This window comes from Hylobates moloch, unplaced genomic scaffold (genome assembly GCF_009828535.3).
Source record: "Hylobates moloch isolate HMO894 unplaced genomic scaffold, HMol_V3 SCAFFOLD_5, whole genome shotgun sequence".
Classification (NCBI taxonomy): Eukaryota; Metazoa; Chordata; class Mammalia; order Primates; family Hylobatidae; genus Hylobates; species Hylobates moloch.
In genome coordinates, this window is record NW_026652280.1 from 98,156,651 (window position 1) to 98,170,655 (window position 14,005).

The 14,005-nt window shown below is 41.8% G+C and overlaps 1 protein-coding gene across 1 annotated transcript; it reads right to left on the reverse strand.

The window, feature by feature from the left end:
• Positions 1-410: 410 nt before the first annotated feature.
• On the reverse strand, positions 411-1,898 carry LOC116467916 (keratin, type II cytoskeletal 8-like). Its single transcript, XM_032755233.2, is given in 3 exon segments — positions 411-733; positions 736-994; positions 996-1,898. Coding segments are annotated over 3 exon segments (1,446 nt in total). The 5' UTR covers positions 1,860-1,898.
• Between the last annotated feature and the right edge of the window lie 12,107 nt (positions 1,899-14,005).

Sequence of the window (14,005 nt, forward strand, 5' to 3'; positions counted from 1 at the left end):
GTCTCTCTGTGCTAATTTATGGTCAATGTCTGTATCCATTAGTTCACTGGAAGTTATGTAATATTGATATCCCAGTTACATCATATATTGATTTATTAGATGGAATACACCTATAAGGATAAATTCCCCTTCATCTTTTTTTTCTTTCTTTTTTTTTTTTTTTTTTTTTTTGGCAGAGCTAGCTGAGGTTTTATTTTGGACCAAAAAAAAAAAAAAAAAGCAATTGAGTTGTTTTGCAGCTGGAGGCATGGGCAAGGGGGGTCCCAGGTAGTAAACTCCCCCGCAGGTGGGCTGAGGGCTAGGGCTGAGCCTCAGGTGGGTCTCCTGTTCCCAGTGCTACCCTGCATAGCGGCCTCCCTCCCAGGCGCTGGAGCAGCGCAGGAGGGGTAGGCTGGGAGGGGCTGCCGCAGCTATTCACTTGGGCAGGAGTCGGAGGACTCGGACACCAGCTTCCTATCACTTGTCTCGATCTTCTTCACAACCACGGCCCTCGAGGAGCTGGTGCGGCTGAAGGAGCTAGAGCCCGCACCAGAGCCAAAGCTGGATCCCAGGCCACAGCTGAGGCCGGGGCTTGTGAGGCCCCCATAGGCCGAGCTCAGACCACCTGCATAGCCGCTGGTGGTCTTCGTGTGAATACTCATGTTCTGCATCCCAGACTCCAGTCGGCTCTCCTTGCCCTCCAGCAGCTTCCTGTAGGTGGCGATCTCGATGTCCAGGGCCAGCTTGACGTTCACAGCTCCTGGTACTCACGCAGCTGCCGCAACATGTCCTGCTTGGCCCGCTGCAGGGCAGCCTCCAGCTCGGACAACTTGGCGTTGGCATACTTAATAGCCAGCTCTCCGCGCTGCTGGGCATCTGCAATGGCGGCCTCCAGGGAAGCCCTCTGGCCTTTGGGGCCCTCAATCTCAGCCTGGAGCCAGCTGATGTTCCGGTTTATCTCGGAGATCTCAGTCTTTGTGCGCCACAGGTCATCCCCGTGCTTCCCAGCCAGGCTCTTGCAGCTCCTCATTCTTGATCTGGTACATGCTCTCAGCCTCAGCCTGGCTGCGGTTGGCGATCTCTTCGTACTGTGCCTTGACCTCAGTGATGAGGCTGTCCATGTCCTGGGAGCGGCTGTTGTCCATGGACAGCACCACAGATGTGTCCGAGATCTGGGACTGCAGCTCCCGGATCTCCTCTTCATACAGCTGCCTGAGGAAGTTGATCTCTTCAGTTAGCCCTTCCAGGCGAGACTCCAGCTCGTTCATGTAAGCTTCATCCACATCCTTCTTGGTGAGGACAAATTCATTCTCCATCTCTGTACGCTTATTGATCTCATCCTCATACTTGTTCTTGAAGTCCTCCACCAGCCCCTGCATGTTGCCAAGCTCCGCCTCCAGCTTCAGCTTCCCCTGGCCCAGAGTCTCCAGCTGCCGCCTAAGGTTGTTGATGTAGCTCTCGAACTTGTTGTCCATGTTGCTCCGAGCCGTCTTCTGCTGCTGCAGGAGGCTCCACTTGGTCTCCAGCATCTTGTTCTGCTGCTCCAGGAACCGTACCTTGTCTATGAAGGAGGCAAACTTGTTGTTGAGGGTCTTGATCTGCTCCTTCTCCTGGGTGCGCACGGCCTGGATGTTGGGGTGCACCTCCAGGACAAGGAGGCTCAGCAGGCTCTGGTTGACCATGACTGCGGTGATGCCTCCCATGCCGCTGGCCCCACCATAGCCGCCACCCAGGCCACCCCGAAAGCTGCTGCTGCCCACTCGGGAGAAGCTCAAGGAGCTGATGCGGGCACTGGGCCCACTCGTGTAGGAGTGGCTGCTGAAGGCCCGGGGGCCAGAGGTGGACACCTTGTAGGACTTCTGGGTCACTCTGATGGACATGGTAGAGGCAGGAGTGGAGGCAGGCGGGCCAAACCAGGTGGAGATCCTGGAAGGAGCGGAGAAGCTGCTTCTTGGTCCCCTTCATTTTTTATTAGTTACCCAGTAGTGCAGTTTGTATAGGAAAGACAGAATACATATATGATTATTTCCTTTATTTACCAGTTTTCAAAAAAATAAACAAATAAACTGGTTCCCTAGCATCCTCCAACTAACCAGTTTACTTTGCTTTATTGCCATTGTTTTTGTCATTAGGAATTCATAGATTTGAACATATTTGTTGTTTTGATCTACACCTAAGGGTGTAGCCCTTTGAGATTCTGGTTTAAAATGGACGTGTCTTATCAGAGCCTCACCTTTGGCAGGTCTTGGGTTTTTATTTTTGTCACCTTAGCCCCACGTCATCACCAAAAATACAGCTTAGTTTGGAAGATTGGAAATGGCTCTCAGGGCAAATACAACTTTGAGTGAAGGGCATGTCTCACTAGATTTTCATCTTCTCCTAGATGTTGGCCTATTAATTCCTACCTTAATTGCTTTTTTATATTTTCTAGATATTTAATTCAGTTTTATGACTATTCTCAGTAGGATGATTGTTCTGAACACTTTAGTCTCCATTACTATAAGAATTTACTTCCTTATGTGGTATGTATACACCATGGAGTACTACTCAGCCATAAAAAGAACAAAATAATATCTTTTACAGTAACTTGGATGGAGCTGAAGGCCACTATTCAAAATGAAGTTACTCAGAAGTGGAAAATCAAATACTGCATGTTCTCACTTACAAATGGGAGCTAAGCTATGGGTACACAAGGGCATTCAGAGTGGTATCATGGACATCGGAGACTCAGAAGTGGGGGACAAGCAAAGGGTACAATGGGTACAATGTACCATACTCAGCTGACAGGTGCACTGAAATCTCAAACTTCATCACTATACAATTCACCCATGTAACCAAAACCTCTTATACCCCCCAAAAGCTATTGAAATAAAAAACACAAACTTTAAAGAATTCACTGTCTTGAAGATGCCTTTCCTGACCCAATCCTAACTCCTCAAAATCATTTGTGAGACTCTCGATAATCTAACCTCAGTAGACCTCCTCTTCCACTGCCTTCCCATTAAACTACATGTTTGAATTCTACAAATATTTTTCTTCCCTGACACTCCTTTTATCCCAGACTTCCTAGGTTTTGCACTGGCAGATTCCTCTGCCAAGAATGCCTTAAATTCCCCAAAATAATGATTAAACCCTAACTATTTTTTAAAGACTCAACCTAATTATCACCTTTCCCATGCTCCCCAAATATTATAGTCATTCCTCCATTTTATCAACATAAAAGGTTATGTCACAAAAGCCATGGCAGGGTTTAAGGGCTGTGATCAATGGTGTCAAGTGTCTCAAAAGAGTCCAATGTTCACCAAAATATATCCACTGGACCTGACAGAATGGCAGCCACTGGAGACTGCTGCCCGGGCAGTTCAGAAATACAGTGGGGAAGAAATCCAGACTGAAACATGCTGAAGAAAAATGAGCAATGGAGGTAAAAATGTAGATTATTCTTTCAAGGAGCTTGGTTGTGAAGGGGCGCCAGAGGTTAGGTAGGTTTCGTGTTTTGTAAATGGAAAAGATGCATAAATATGTCAGAGGAAAGAGACAGTAGAAAGGGAGAAGATAAAGATACAGGAGACAAAATGACAATTCATAGCACAAGTTCTCACTGAGACTTGAGGACAAAAGTAAGGTGGAGAGGTTTACAGAGAACCTTAGGGGTAGGGGTGAGCTTTAAATACGAGTTATAACTTCATCTTTTTTATTTTCATAAAACAAATAAGAAGAGCTGTGGAGGGGAACACTTGAAGCAAGTGGTGAAAGTTTATAGTAGTTGCTATGGGGGAAAGGGGAGGAGTTGATACCTCTCAGAAACACACAGGATCACGGGAAATCAAGCAGAGGGAAGAGATCATGAATTTGTACTGGTATAAAATTCCATGGTTGGGTAACTGACTGTCCAGCAGTCCTCACCAACACAGATACAGGGTCGGAAAAGGAGGACAGATGTACTGCTCTGGGGTTGAAGTTTATAAAGGAACAATGGGTTTGGGGGTATTAATAAGAGAAGTGATGGATCATAGATATAGACCAATAGACTGGAGAAATTGGAGGAGTGAAGGGAATGTTGATTTTAGTGAGAGAGAACAGATGCAGAGAGGGATAAGTGTTGATAGGGAAGGAAGTCATAGCCAGGGATATTGGGCTTGAAGGATCAGTTGATAACAAACTCCATGATACGGCATAAGAGTAAGTGAATGACATAGAGTAAAAGTAAAAGAAATTGAACACCAGACAAAGGACAAAAAAGCTTGAACATTGAACAGCCATTAACACTGATCCTGAAAGCCATCCAAGATGATGGCAGGATCCACAAGATATAGGAGAACTGAGTCAGGTGCCAGAATTTTAGATGTGACCAAATCCCTATATGTCAATTTTCTAAATAACAAATAGGAGCAGAGGGTCATGTTGCTAGACTAAAAGAGTCTCAGAGAGGATGGAAGAATTACAGTCATGGCTTTGGGCTTCCATATTCTTTTCTGGAAAAAAAGGCGAGATTAAATTAGGTCATCTCTGAGCAATCTTAGAGCTCTAAAATCTACAAGCTCCTATCTAGACGATGATAGCCTGGAGGGTGCTCCCCATTTTCTAGCAGGGCACTCCCTACATCTGCTGCTCACACTCTGCTGGGGTTCCCATGTGTCAATACTCAGCTTTTCAGTGACTCCTCAGCCATGCCCCTGTGTTTCCTGGGCTCATGGTCTGGCCTTCACCCTCTAAACCCCATGGACTCTGATTTATGTGCTCCTTGTCGTCTGTGCTAGCCTGGCCTACCTAGCTTGGTGTATCTACTTAGCAATAGGAAGCTCTCTTTATTCACTGTCTATCTTTTTACCCAAGCCTCAATATCTACCATTTACTCAGCTCTGCTCAGATACCTAGTTCTTGGCAGAACTCTTTCTGTTTCCTACCATTAACACCATGATGTAGGCCTGTAGTTAACATGAATTAGGAAAGCCTTGGGCTGCCAAGGACTTTCCTCTCCTATCCATAAAAGCCAGGACTGACTCAGATTGATTAGAGCTTCCCCTTCATCCAATGTCGTTTTTACATGAGTCCACTCCATTTAATTTTTCTTCCTCAATCTTCATTATTCCACCACACATACTCATTTTAGGACTTCCAATTTCAACTTCACCCTTCACTCTATCCAGCAGCACAGCTTCTTGCTTCCCACTTCTATCCCTAATGCTAACCCACTTCTCAAAAAGGCAGTCTCGGCCGGGCGCGGTGGCTCACGCTTGTAATCCCAGCACTTTGGGAGGCCAAGGCGGGCGGATCACGAGGTTGGGAGATCAAGACCACGGTGAAACCCCGTCTCTACTAAAAATACAAAAAAAAAAAATTAGCCGGGCGTGGTGGTGGGCGCCTGTAGTCCCAGCTACTCGGAGAGGCTGAGGCAGGAGAATGGCGTGAACCCGGGAGGCGGAGCTTGCAGTGAGCCGAGATCGCGCCACTGCACTCCAGCCTGGGCGACAGAGCGAGACTCCGTCTCAAAAAAAAAAAAAAAAAAAAAAAAAAAGGCAGTCTCTCCCACTTTTGGAATCATTGTGATCTTGGTTGAGAATCTCTAATCTCTCCAGTCTGACTGCTGTGTGTTCTCCAGCTGTGAGGATTAGTGAGGCATCAGAATAGGTTGGCACACATGCTGGGCTCTCCCTGCAGCTGTTGTGCTTTTCAAAAACCACCAAGCAGGGAGCCCAGCCTGCCAGCAAAGAGCTACAGGCTATAGTGGCTCCTTGCAACTTTCCTCTGAAAACGCAGTAGGAAAGGTCACTATGTGTGTAAGTCCTTGGACAGGACTCCGTAAAAGCCTCCTGTGAAACTCATCCAAGTACATGAAGAAGTGGTAATCAGAATATCTGGGCCCTTATCCATCCCACTTTATGTATTGCTGCTGGAATGAAGTAGTCTTTACCTTTTCCCAACTCCACCAGATAATCCTACTGGCTCCCTGCTGTCCTCTCTTAAAATTAAAATAATTTAGGGTCAGGCGTGGTGGCTCATGCCTGTAATCCCAGAACTTTGGGAGGCCGAGGCAGGCGGATCACGAGGTCAGGAGTTCGAGACCAGCCTGGCCAACATAGTGAAACCCCGTCTCTACTAAAACTACAAAAATTAGCCGGGCATGGTGGTGCCCTCCTGTATTCCCAGCTACTCGGGAGGCTGATGCAGTAGAATCGCTTGAACCTGGGAGGCAGAGGTTGCAGTGAGCCAAGATTGTGCCACTATGCTCCAGCCTAGGCGACAGAGCGAGACTCCGTCACAAAAAAAAAAACAAATAAAAATAAAAAATAAAATAATTTAAAAATTAGATGTTTTTATTATTGGACTAATATAGGTTATTGCAGAAAACCTGGAGGAAAACAAATGGAGAAGTGTAAAGAAGACTATATACATCTCTTGTCATTCCATCACCCAGAAATAATATTGTTATTATGTTGGCATGTTGCCTAACAATCTTCTTTTTTTTTTTTTTTTTTTTTTTTTTTTTCACAGTCTTGCTCGGTTGCCCAGGCTGGAGTGCAATGGTGCGATCTCGGCTCACTGCAAGCTCCGCCTCCCAGGTTCACGCCATTCTCCCGCCTCAGCCTCCCAAGTAGCTGGGACTACAGGCGTGAGCCACTGTGCCCGGCCACAGTCTTATGCATATGTGTGTGTGGTGTGTGTGGGGGTGTAAGAATATGTTTGTGTTCCTTGTTTTGTTTTATAAAATTGGCATACCTGATAATATTCCAGAATACAGTTAGGCTGTAATTCAATTATTTTATATTATCAAAAATTTTTCCAATTTTGTATTAGTATAAGTAATGATGCTGCAATAAACATCCTTGAGGAATTATTGAAGCAAAAGATATATCCACTGTAAGCCTCTTTATTCATGCTGCCAAATTGTCGCCCAAAGAGTAAAATCAGTTTCTACTTTATTCAATGAGAGTTTCTATTTCATGGAACACTTCTTGCCCACATTAGATAGCTTTACTTTTCTAATGCTTTGCAAATTTGATACTGATTGGTAAACAACATCTTATTTGAATATGTACCCCTTATGAAAGAAGTTGCTCATTTTTTGTTTGTTTGTTTAGTGGGTTGGTTTGTTTTTTTAGAGACAGAGTTTCTGTGCCAGTCTGGAGTGCAGTGGTATGATCATGGCTATGGAGTAGCTGGACTACAGGTGTGTGCCATCACACCTGGGTAATTTTTTCATTTCTTTTGTAGAGATGGGGTCTCATTATGTTCCCAGGCTGGTCTTGAACCCCTGGGCTCAAGCAATCCTCCAGCCTTGGCCTCCCAAAGTGCTGGGATTACAAGTGTGAGCCACCACCCCCGGCCCTGTTGTACATTTTTTCCCATGCTGATTAGTCCATTCGATCTCAACAAAAATTAGCCCAGTCTCCAAACTTTATTCCACTGTGCTCATCTTCCTTTACCAACCTCATTTCTCATGACCTCCCACCAATCTGTATCCCACAATAGCCAAGCTTGTCTCATTACACAATGCTTGCACTCTTCATTTATATAAATAGCCAACTTTAATAATCACCTGCTATGTGTCAGGCATTGTACAAGCACTTTACAAGTATTAACTCATCTAGTCTTCACACCAGCTCTATAGGCAAGGTATTATTGTTATTATTAACTACTTTTAAAATGTGGATACAGGCGTAGATAAATTAGTTAACGTTTCCAAGATCACACAGCTTGAATCTCGAACCCTGGAGGATCTAAGAATCAAATCCAGACAGAGGGCTCAAGAGCTGATCATTGGACTAAAAACCCTCCCTCCTAAAAGGGTAACACGAACAGCCTTCCTTTAAAAATTTCGCCAATGTGAAAATTTTTCGGATTTTAAGTATAGGAGTGGTGTTAAAGTTTGAAAATAAAGGGCAAGCAGAATTTTTCTTTTTAGCCCAGATAGAGTAGTAGGAACTGGATTCGGTTGTTTCCGTTGAAAACAACGGAAACAACTAAAAAAATAGACAAAATATATGAAACAATAGTTCTCAAGACATTGGATACCAGGAAATGAAGGACAGTGACTCCTGAGAAGTGGAAAACAAATGCAGGGAGCCCTACATTGCTCCAGCTTACTTCCTGGACAAAGTTTCCAGGCCAAGGCACAGGAAGGGGGAACTCAGGTGGAGTCCTGTGGTATTCCCCGAGTTGAGGAGTCAAAGTTAGGAGTCCAGGAGGGCAAGGTGGCTGGAGTTCACAGGTCAGAGTATCAAAAACGAAACTGCTGCATAGAGAGGACTCCAGAGATCTCCACAGGGCCGGTCTCTTTTGAGTACTCAGCTGAATTTAGATCAATGAATGTATGTGAGGAAATTTCCTCAGAGTGAGGAAAGAACTTCCTGAAAGGATTAGAAAGAATAATGCTTGGCCAGGCACAGTGGCTCACACCTGTAATCCCTGCACTTTGGGAGGCCGAGACAGGCGGATCACTTGAGGTTAGGAGTTCGAGACCAGTCTGGCCAACATGGTGAAAACTCATCTCTACTAAAAATATAAAAATTAGCCCAGCTTGGTGGTGCACATCTGTAATCCCAGCTACTTGGGAGGCTGAGGCATGAGAATTCCTTGAACCTGGGAGGTGGAGGTTGTAGTGAGCTGAGATCGTGGCATTGCACTTCAGCCTGGGCGATAGAGCAAGATTCCATCTCAAAAAAAAAAAAAAAAAAAAAAGAAAAAGAAAGGGCCAGCAGCCAGAGTGAAAGATCTCTTTCTGTTCCCGTCAGCCAGAGTGAAAGATCTCTTAATTCACAAGGTAAGGCAGAGTACACAGAAAGGTCTAGCCTCAATAACGAAGGGGAAAAAATCAACATTAGAATAAATATAGTCCTGGTTTTACCTAACAAAGTTTAAAAGAACAATCTGAAGGGTTCAGACTGTTTCTAAGAAACTTTACTGCATTCTATGGCAAAATTCAAGAATATATATAAGAAATCAAAAATATCTAGCACCCAACAAAGTAAAATTCACAATGGCTAGTATCCAATAAAAAATTGCCAGGCATGGACACGACAGGGATGCCCTCTCTCACCACTCGTATTCAACATAGTGTTGGAAGTTCTGGCCAGGGCAATCAGGCAAGAGAAAGAAATAAAGGGTATTCAATTAGGAAACGAAGAAGTCAAATTGTCCCTGTTTGCAGATGACATGATTGTGTATTTAGAAAACCCCATCATCTCAGCCTAAAATCTCCTTAAGCTGATAAACAACTTCAGCAAAGTCTCAGGATACAAAATCAATGTGCAAAAATCACAAACATTCCTATACACCATTAACAGACAAACAGAGAGCCAAATCATGAGTGAACTCCCATTCACAATTGCTACAAAGAGAATAAAATACATAGGAATCCAACTTACAAGGGATATAAAGGACCTCTTCAAGGAGAATTACAAACCACTGCTCAAGGAAATAAAAGACGACACAAACAAATGGAATAATATTCCATGCTCATGGATAGGAAGAATCAATATCATAAAAATGGCCATAATGCTCAAAGTAAGTTATAGATTCAATGCCATCCCCATCAAGCTACCAATGACTTTCTTCACAGAATTGGAAAAAAAACTACTTTAACGTTCATATGGAACAAAAAAAGAGCCTGCCTTGCCAAGACAATCCTAAGCAAAAAGAACAAAGCTGGAGGCATCACGCTACCTGACTTCAAATTATACTACAAGGCTACAGTAAACAAAACAGCACGGTACTGGTACCAAAACAGATATATAGACCAATGGAAAAGCACAGAGGTCTCAGAAATAACACCACACATCTACAACCATCTGACCTTTGACAAACCTGACAAAAACAAGAAATGGGGAAAGGATTCCCTATTTAATAAATGGTGCTGGGAAAACTGGCTAGCCATATGTAGAAAGCTGAAACCGGATCCCTTCCTTACACTTTCTACAAAAATTAATTCAAGATGGATTAAAGACTTAAATGTTAGACCTAAAACCATAAAAACTCTAGAAGAAAACCTAGGCAATACCATTCAGGACATAGGCATGGGCAAGGACTTCATGACTAAAATACCAAAAGCAATGTCAACAAAAGCCAAAATAGACAAATGGGATCTAATTAAACCAAAGAGCTTCTGCACGGCTTAAGAAACTACTATCAGAGTGAACAGGCAACCTACAGAATGGGAGAAAATATTTGCAATCTACCCATCTGACAAAGGGCTAATATCCAGAATCTACAAAAAACTCAAACAAATTTACAAGAAAGAAAACAACCCCATCAAAAAGTGAGCAAAGGATATGAACAGACACTTCTCAAAAGAAGACATCTATGCAGCCAACAGACATGAAAAAATGCTTATCATCACTGGTCATCAGAGAAATGCAAATCAAAACCACAATGAGATACCATCTCACGCCAGCTAGAATGGCAATCATTAAAAAGTCAGGAAACAACTTTGTTGGAGAGGATGTGGAGAAATAGGAACACTTTTACACTGTTGGTGGGAGTGTAAATTAGTTCAACCATTGTGGAAGATAGTGTGGCAATTCCTCAAGGATCTAGAACTAGAATTACCATTTGACCCAGCAATCCATTACTGGGTATATACCCAAAGGATTATAAATCATGCTACTATAAAGACACACGTGCATGTATGTTTATTGTGGCACTATTCACAATAGCAAAGACTTGGAACCAACCCAATGCCCATCAATGATTGACTGGATAAAGAAAATGTGGCACATATACACCATGGAATACTATGCAGCCATAAAAAAGGATGAGCTCATGTCCTTTGCAGAGACATGGATGAAGCTGGAAACCATCATTCTCAACAAACTATCACAAGGACAGAAAACAAAACACCACATGTTCTCACTCACAGGTGGGAAATGAACGATGAGATCACTTGGACACAGGGCAGGAAACATCACACACTAGGGCCTGTCATGGGGTGGGGAGCTGGGGGAGGGATAGCATTAGGAGAAATGCGTAATGTAAATGATGAATTATGGGTGCAGCAAACTAACATGGCACATGTATACCTATGGATCAAACGTGCACGTTGTGCACATGTACCCTAGAACTTAAAGTATAAAAAAAAATTCCAAAATTAAATAACATAATCCATCACATCAGCTGGCTAACGAAGAAAAATTACATGATCATATTAATAGATGCAGAAAAAGCATTTGACAAAATTCAACATCTATTAAGGATAAAAACTCTCAGTTAGCTAGGAATAGAGAGAAATTTCCTCAATTTGAGAAAGAATATCCATGAAAAAAATATTTCCAGGCATGCAAAGGAAATTATTACCTACAATGGGGAAAAATATCAATCAATTGAAACCGATCCAGAAATGATACATGAGATAGAATTAGTACCCACAAAGAATTATTATAACTGTATTACACACATACAAGAAGCTAAAGGAAAGACTGAGCATATTAAGCATAGACATACAAAAAAATGTAAAAAGAACCTAATTGAAGTTCTTGGTATGAAAACTCTAATGTTTTAAATGAAAAATACACTGGATATGATTAATAGCAAATTAGACGTAGCAGAAGAAAAGATTAATGGATTTATGGACTAGCAATAGTAACTATCCAAAATGAAGCATAAAGAGAAAAAAAGACTGAAAAAAAAAAAGATTCAGTGAGCTGTGAGAAACTTCAAGTATCCTATTATACAGAAATTAGTTTCCAAAGGAGAGGAATGAGATGAGGGAAACAGACAAAAATATCTGGAGAAATAACAAAAATTTACCAAATTTCATGAAAACTATAACCCACAGATCCAAGAAGCTCAATGAACCCACAAGCAAAGAAACTACATCAAGAACATCATAATCCAATTGTTTAAAACAAGAGATAAAAAGAGGGTTTTGAAGGAAACTGGAGGAAAAAATACACATTACATACAGAAGAATAAAGATAGGGTATAAAGATGATTTATCATTATTTTTTAAAAATGCATGTTAGAAGATGGTGGAGCAACATCTTTAAACTATTAGAAGAAAATAAACTGTCAACTTAGACACCTTTAACTCTGCAAACATGTCCTTCAAAAATAAAGATAGGACCAGCCTGACCAACATGGTGAAACCCTGTCTCTACTAAAAAAATACAAAAAAAATTAGCCGGGCATGTTGATGTGTGCCTGTAGTCCCAGCTACACAGCAGGCTGAGGCAGGAGAATCCTGAACCCAGGAGGCAGAGGCTGCAGTGAGCTGCAATTGCACCACTGCATTCCAGCCTGGGTGACAGGCCAAGACTCCATCTCAATAATAATAAATAAATAAATAAATAAATAAATAAATAAATAAATAAATAAGACAGGCCAGGCACGATGGCTCATGCCGGTAATCCCAGCATCTTGGGAGGCTGAAGCGGGAGGATCAGTTGAGCCTGGGAGCTCAAGACCAGCCTGGGCAATATGACGAGGCTCCATCTCTACAAAAAATAAAGACAATTAGCCAGGCATGGTGGTGCATGCCTCTAGTCTACTCAGGAAGCTAAGGTGGGAGGATCGTTTGAGCTTGGGAGATCGAGGCTACAGTGAGCCGTGATTGTGCCACTGCAGTCAGCCTGGGTGATAGAGTGAGACCCTATCTAGAAAATAAATAAATAAAATAAAAACATTTTAAGGCATACAAAAGTTGAAAGAATTTATCACCAGCAGACACTACACAATAAGAGATGTTAAAGGACGTATTTCAGGCAGAAAGAATGATACCAGATGAAAATCTGGATTTATACAAAAAAATGAAGAGCACCAGAAATAGTCAGTATGTGGGTAAATACAAAGATTTCTATGTTAATTATTTAAATCTCTTTAAAAGACAATTGACTGTTTAAAACAAAAATAATAACAATGTAATGTAGAATTTGCAACAAATGTAGAAGTGAAATATATGTTAACAATAGCACAAAAGCTGGGAGGAGAGAAATAGAAGGGTACTGTTACTGGGTTATTATATTATATGCAAAGTAGTATAATACACTTGAAAGTAGTCAAGAAAAATTAATGCATACTATAATAGCACAACAAAAAGTTATAGCTAATAAGTCAGTAAGTGAGATTAAAATAAATAATTAAAAATTTAACCATATCTTTTAAGAAACTAGAAAATAAAAGCGCAAACTAAGCCCAATGTTAGCAGAAGGTAAGAAATAGTAAGAGTAGAGTGAACATAAATAAAAAAGAAAATAATAGAAAATGGAGAGAGTCCATGAAACAAAAACTTGGTTCTTTGACAAGATCAACAAATTGACAAACCTTTAGCTAGGTTGACAGAAAAAAGAAGACTCAAAATACTAAAATCAGAAATAAAAGTGAGGACATTACTACCAATTTTACAGAAGTAAAAAGGATTATAAAAGAATACTATGAACAATTATGTCAACCAATTGGAGAGCCATGCTGAAATGAACAGATTTCTGGAAACACACAAATTACCCTAACTAACTCAAAAAGAAATAGAAAATCTAAATCGACCTGTAAGTCACATGGATATCAAACCAGTCATAAAAAACCTCCTGCTATGGACTAAATTATGTCCCCCCAAATTCATATGTTGAAGCTCTAACCTCAGTGTGATATTTGGACATGGGGACCTTTGGGAGGTTCAGATGAGGTCATGAGGATGGGGCCCTCATGATGGGATTGTGTCCCTATTGGAAGAGATTTCAGAGAGCTTTCTCTAGTTTTTTTCTCCACCAGGTAAGAATACAGTGAGAAGGTGGCTATCTGCAATCCAGGAAGAAAGTCCTCACCAGAACCCAACCATGCTGGTACCCTGATCTTGGACTTCCCAACCTCCAGAACTGTGAGAAATAAATGTCTGTTGTTTCTGTCACCCTGTCTGTAGTATTTTGTTATGGCAGCCCAAGCAGACTAACACACTTTCCAGCAAAGAAAAGCCCCAGGACCAGATAACTTCACTAATAAATTCTACCAAATATTTAAGGAGGAATTAGTATAAATTTTTCTCTAACTCTTCCCCAAAATTGAAGAGGCAGGAATACTTCCTAACTCATTCAATGAG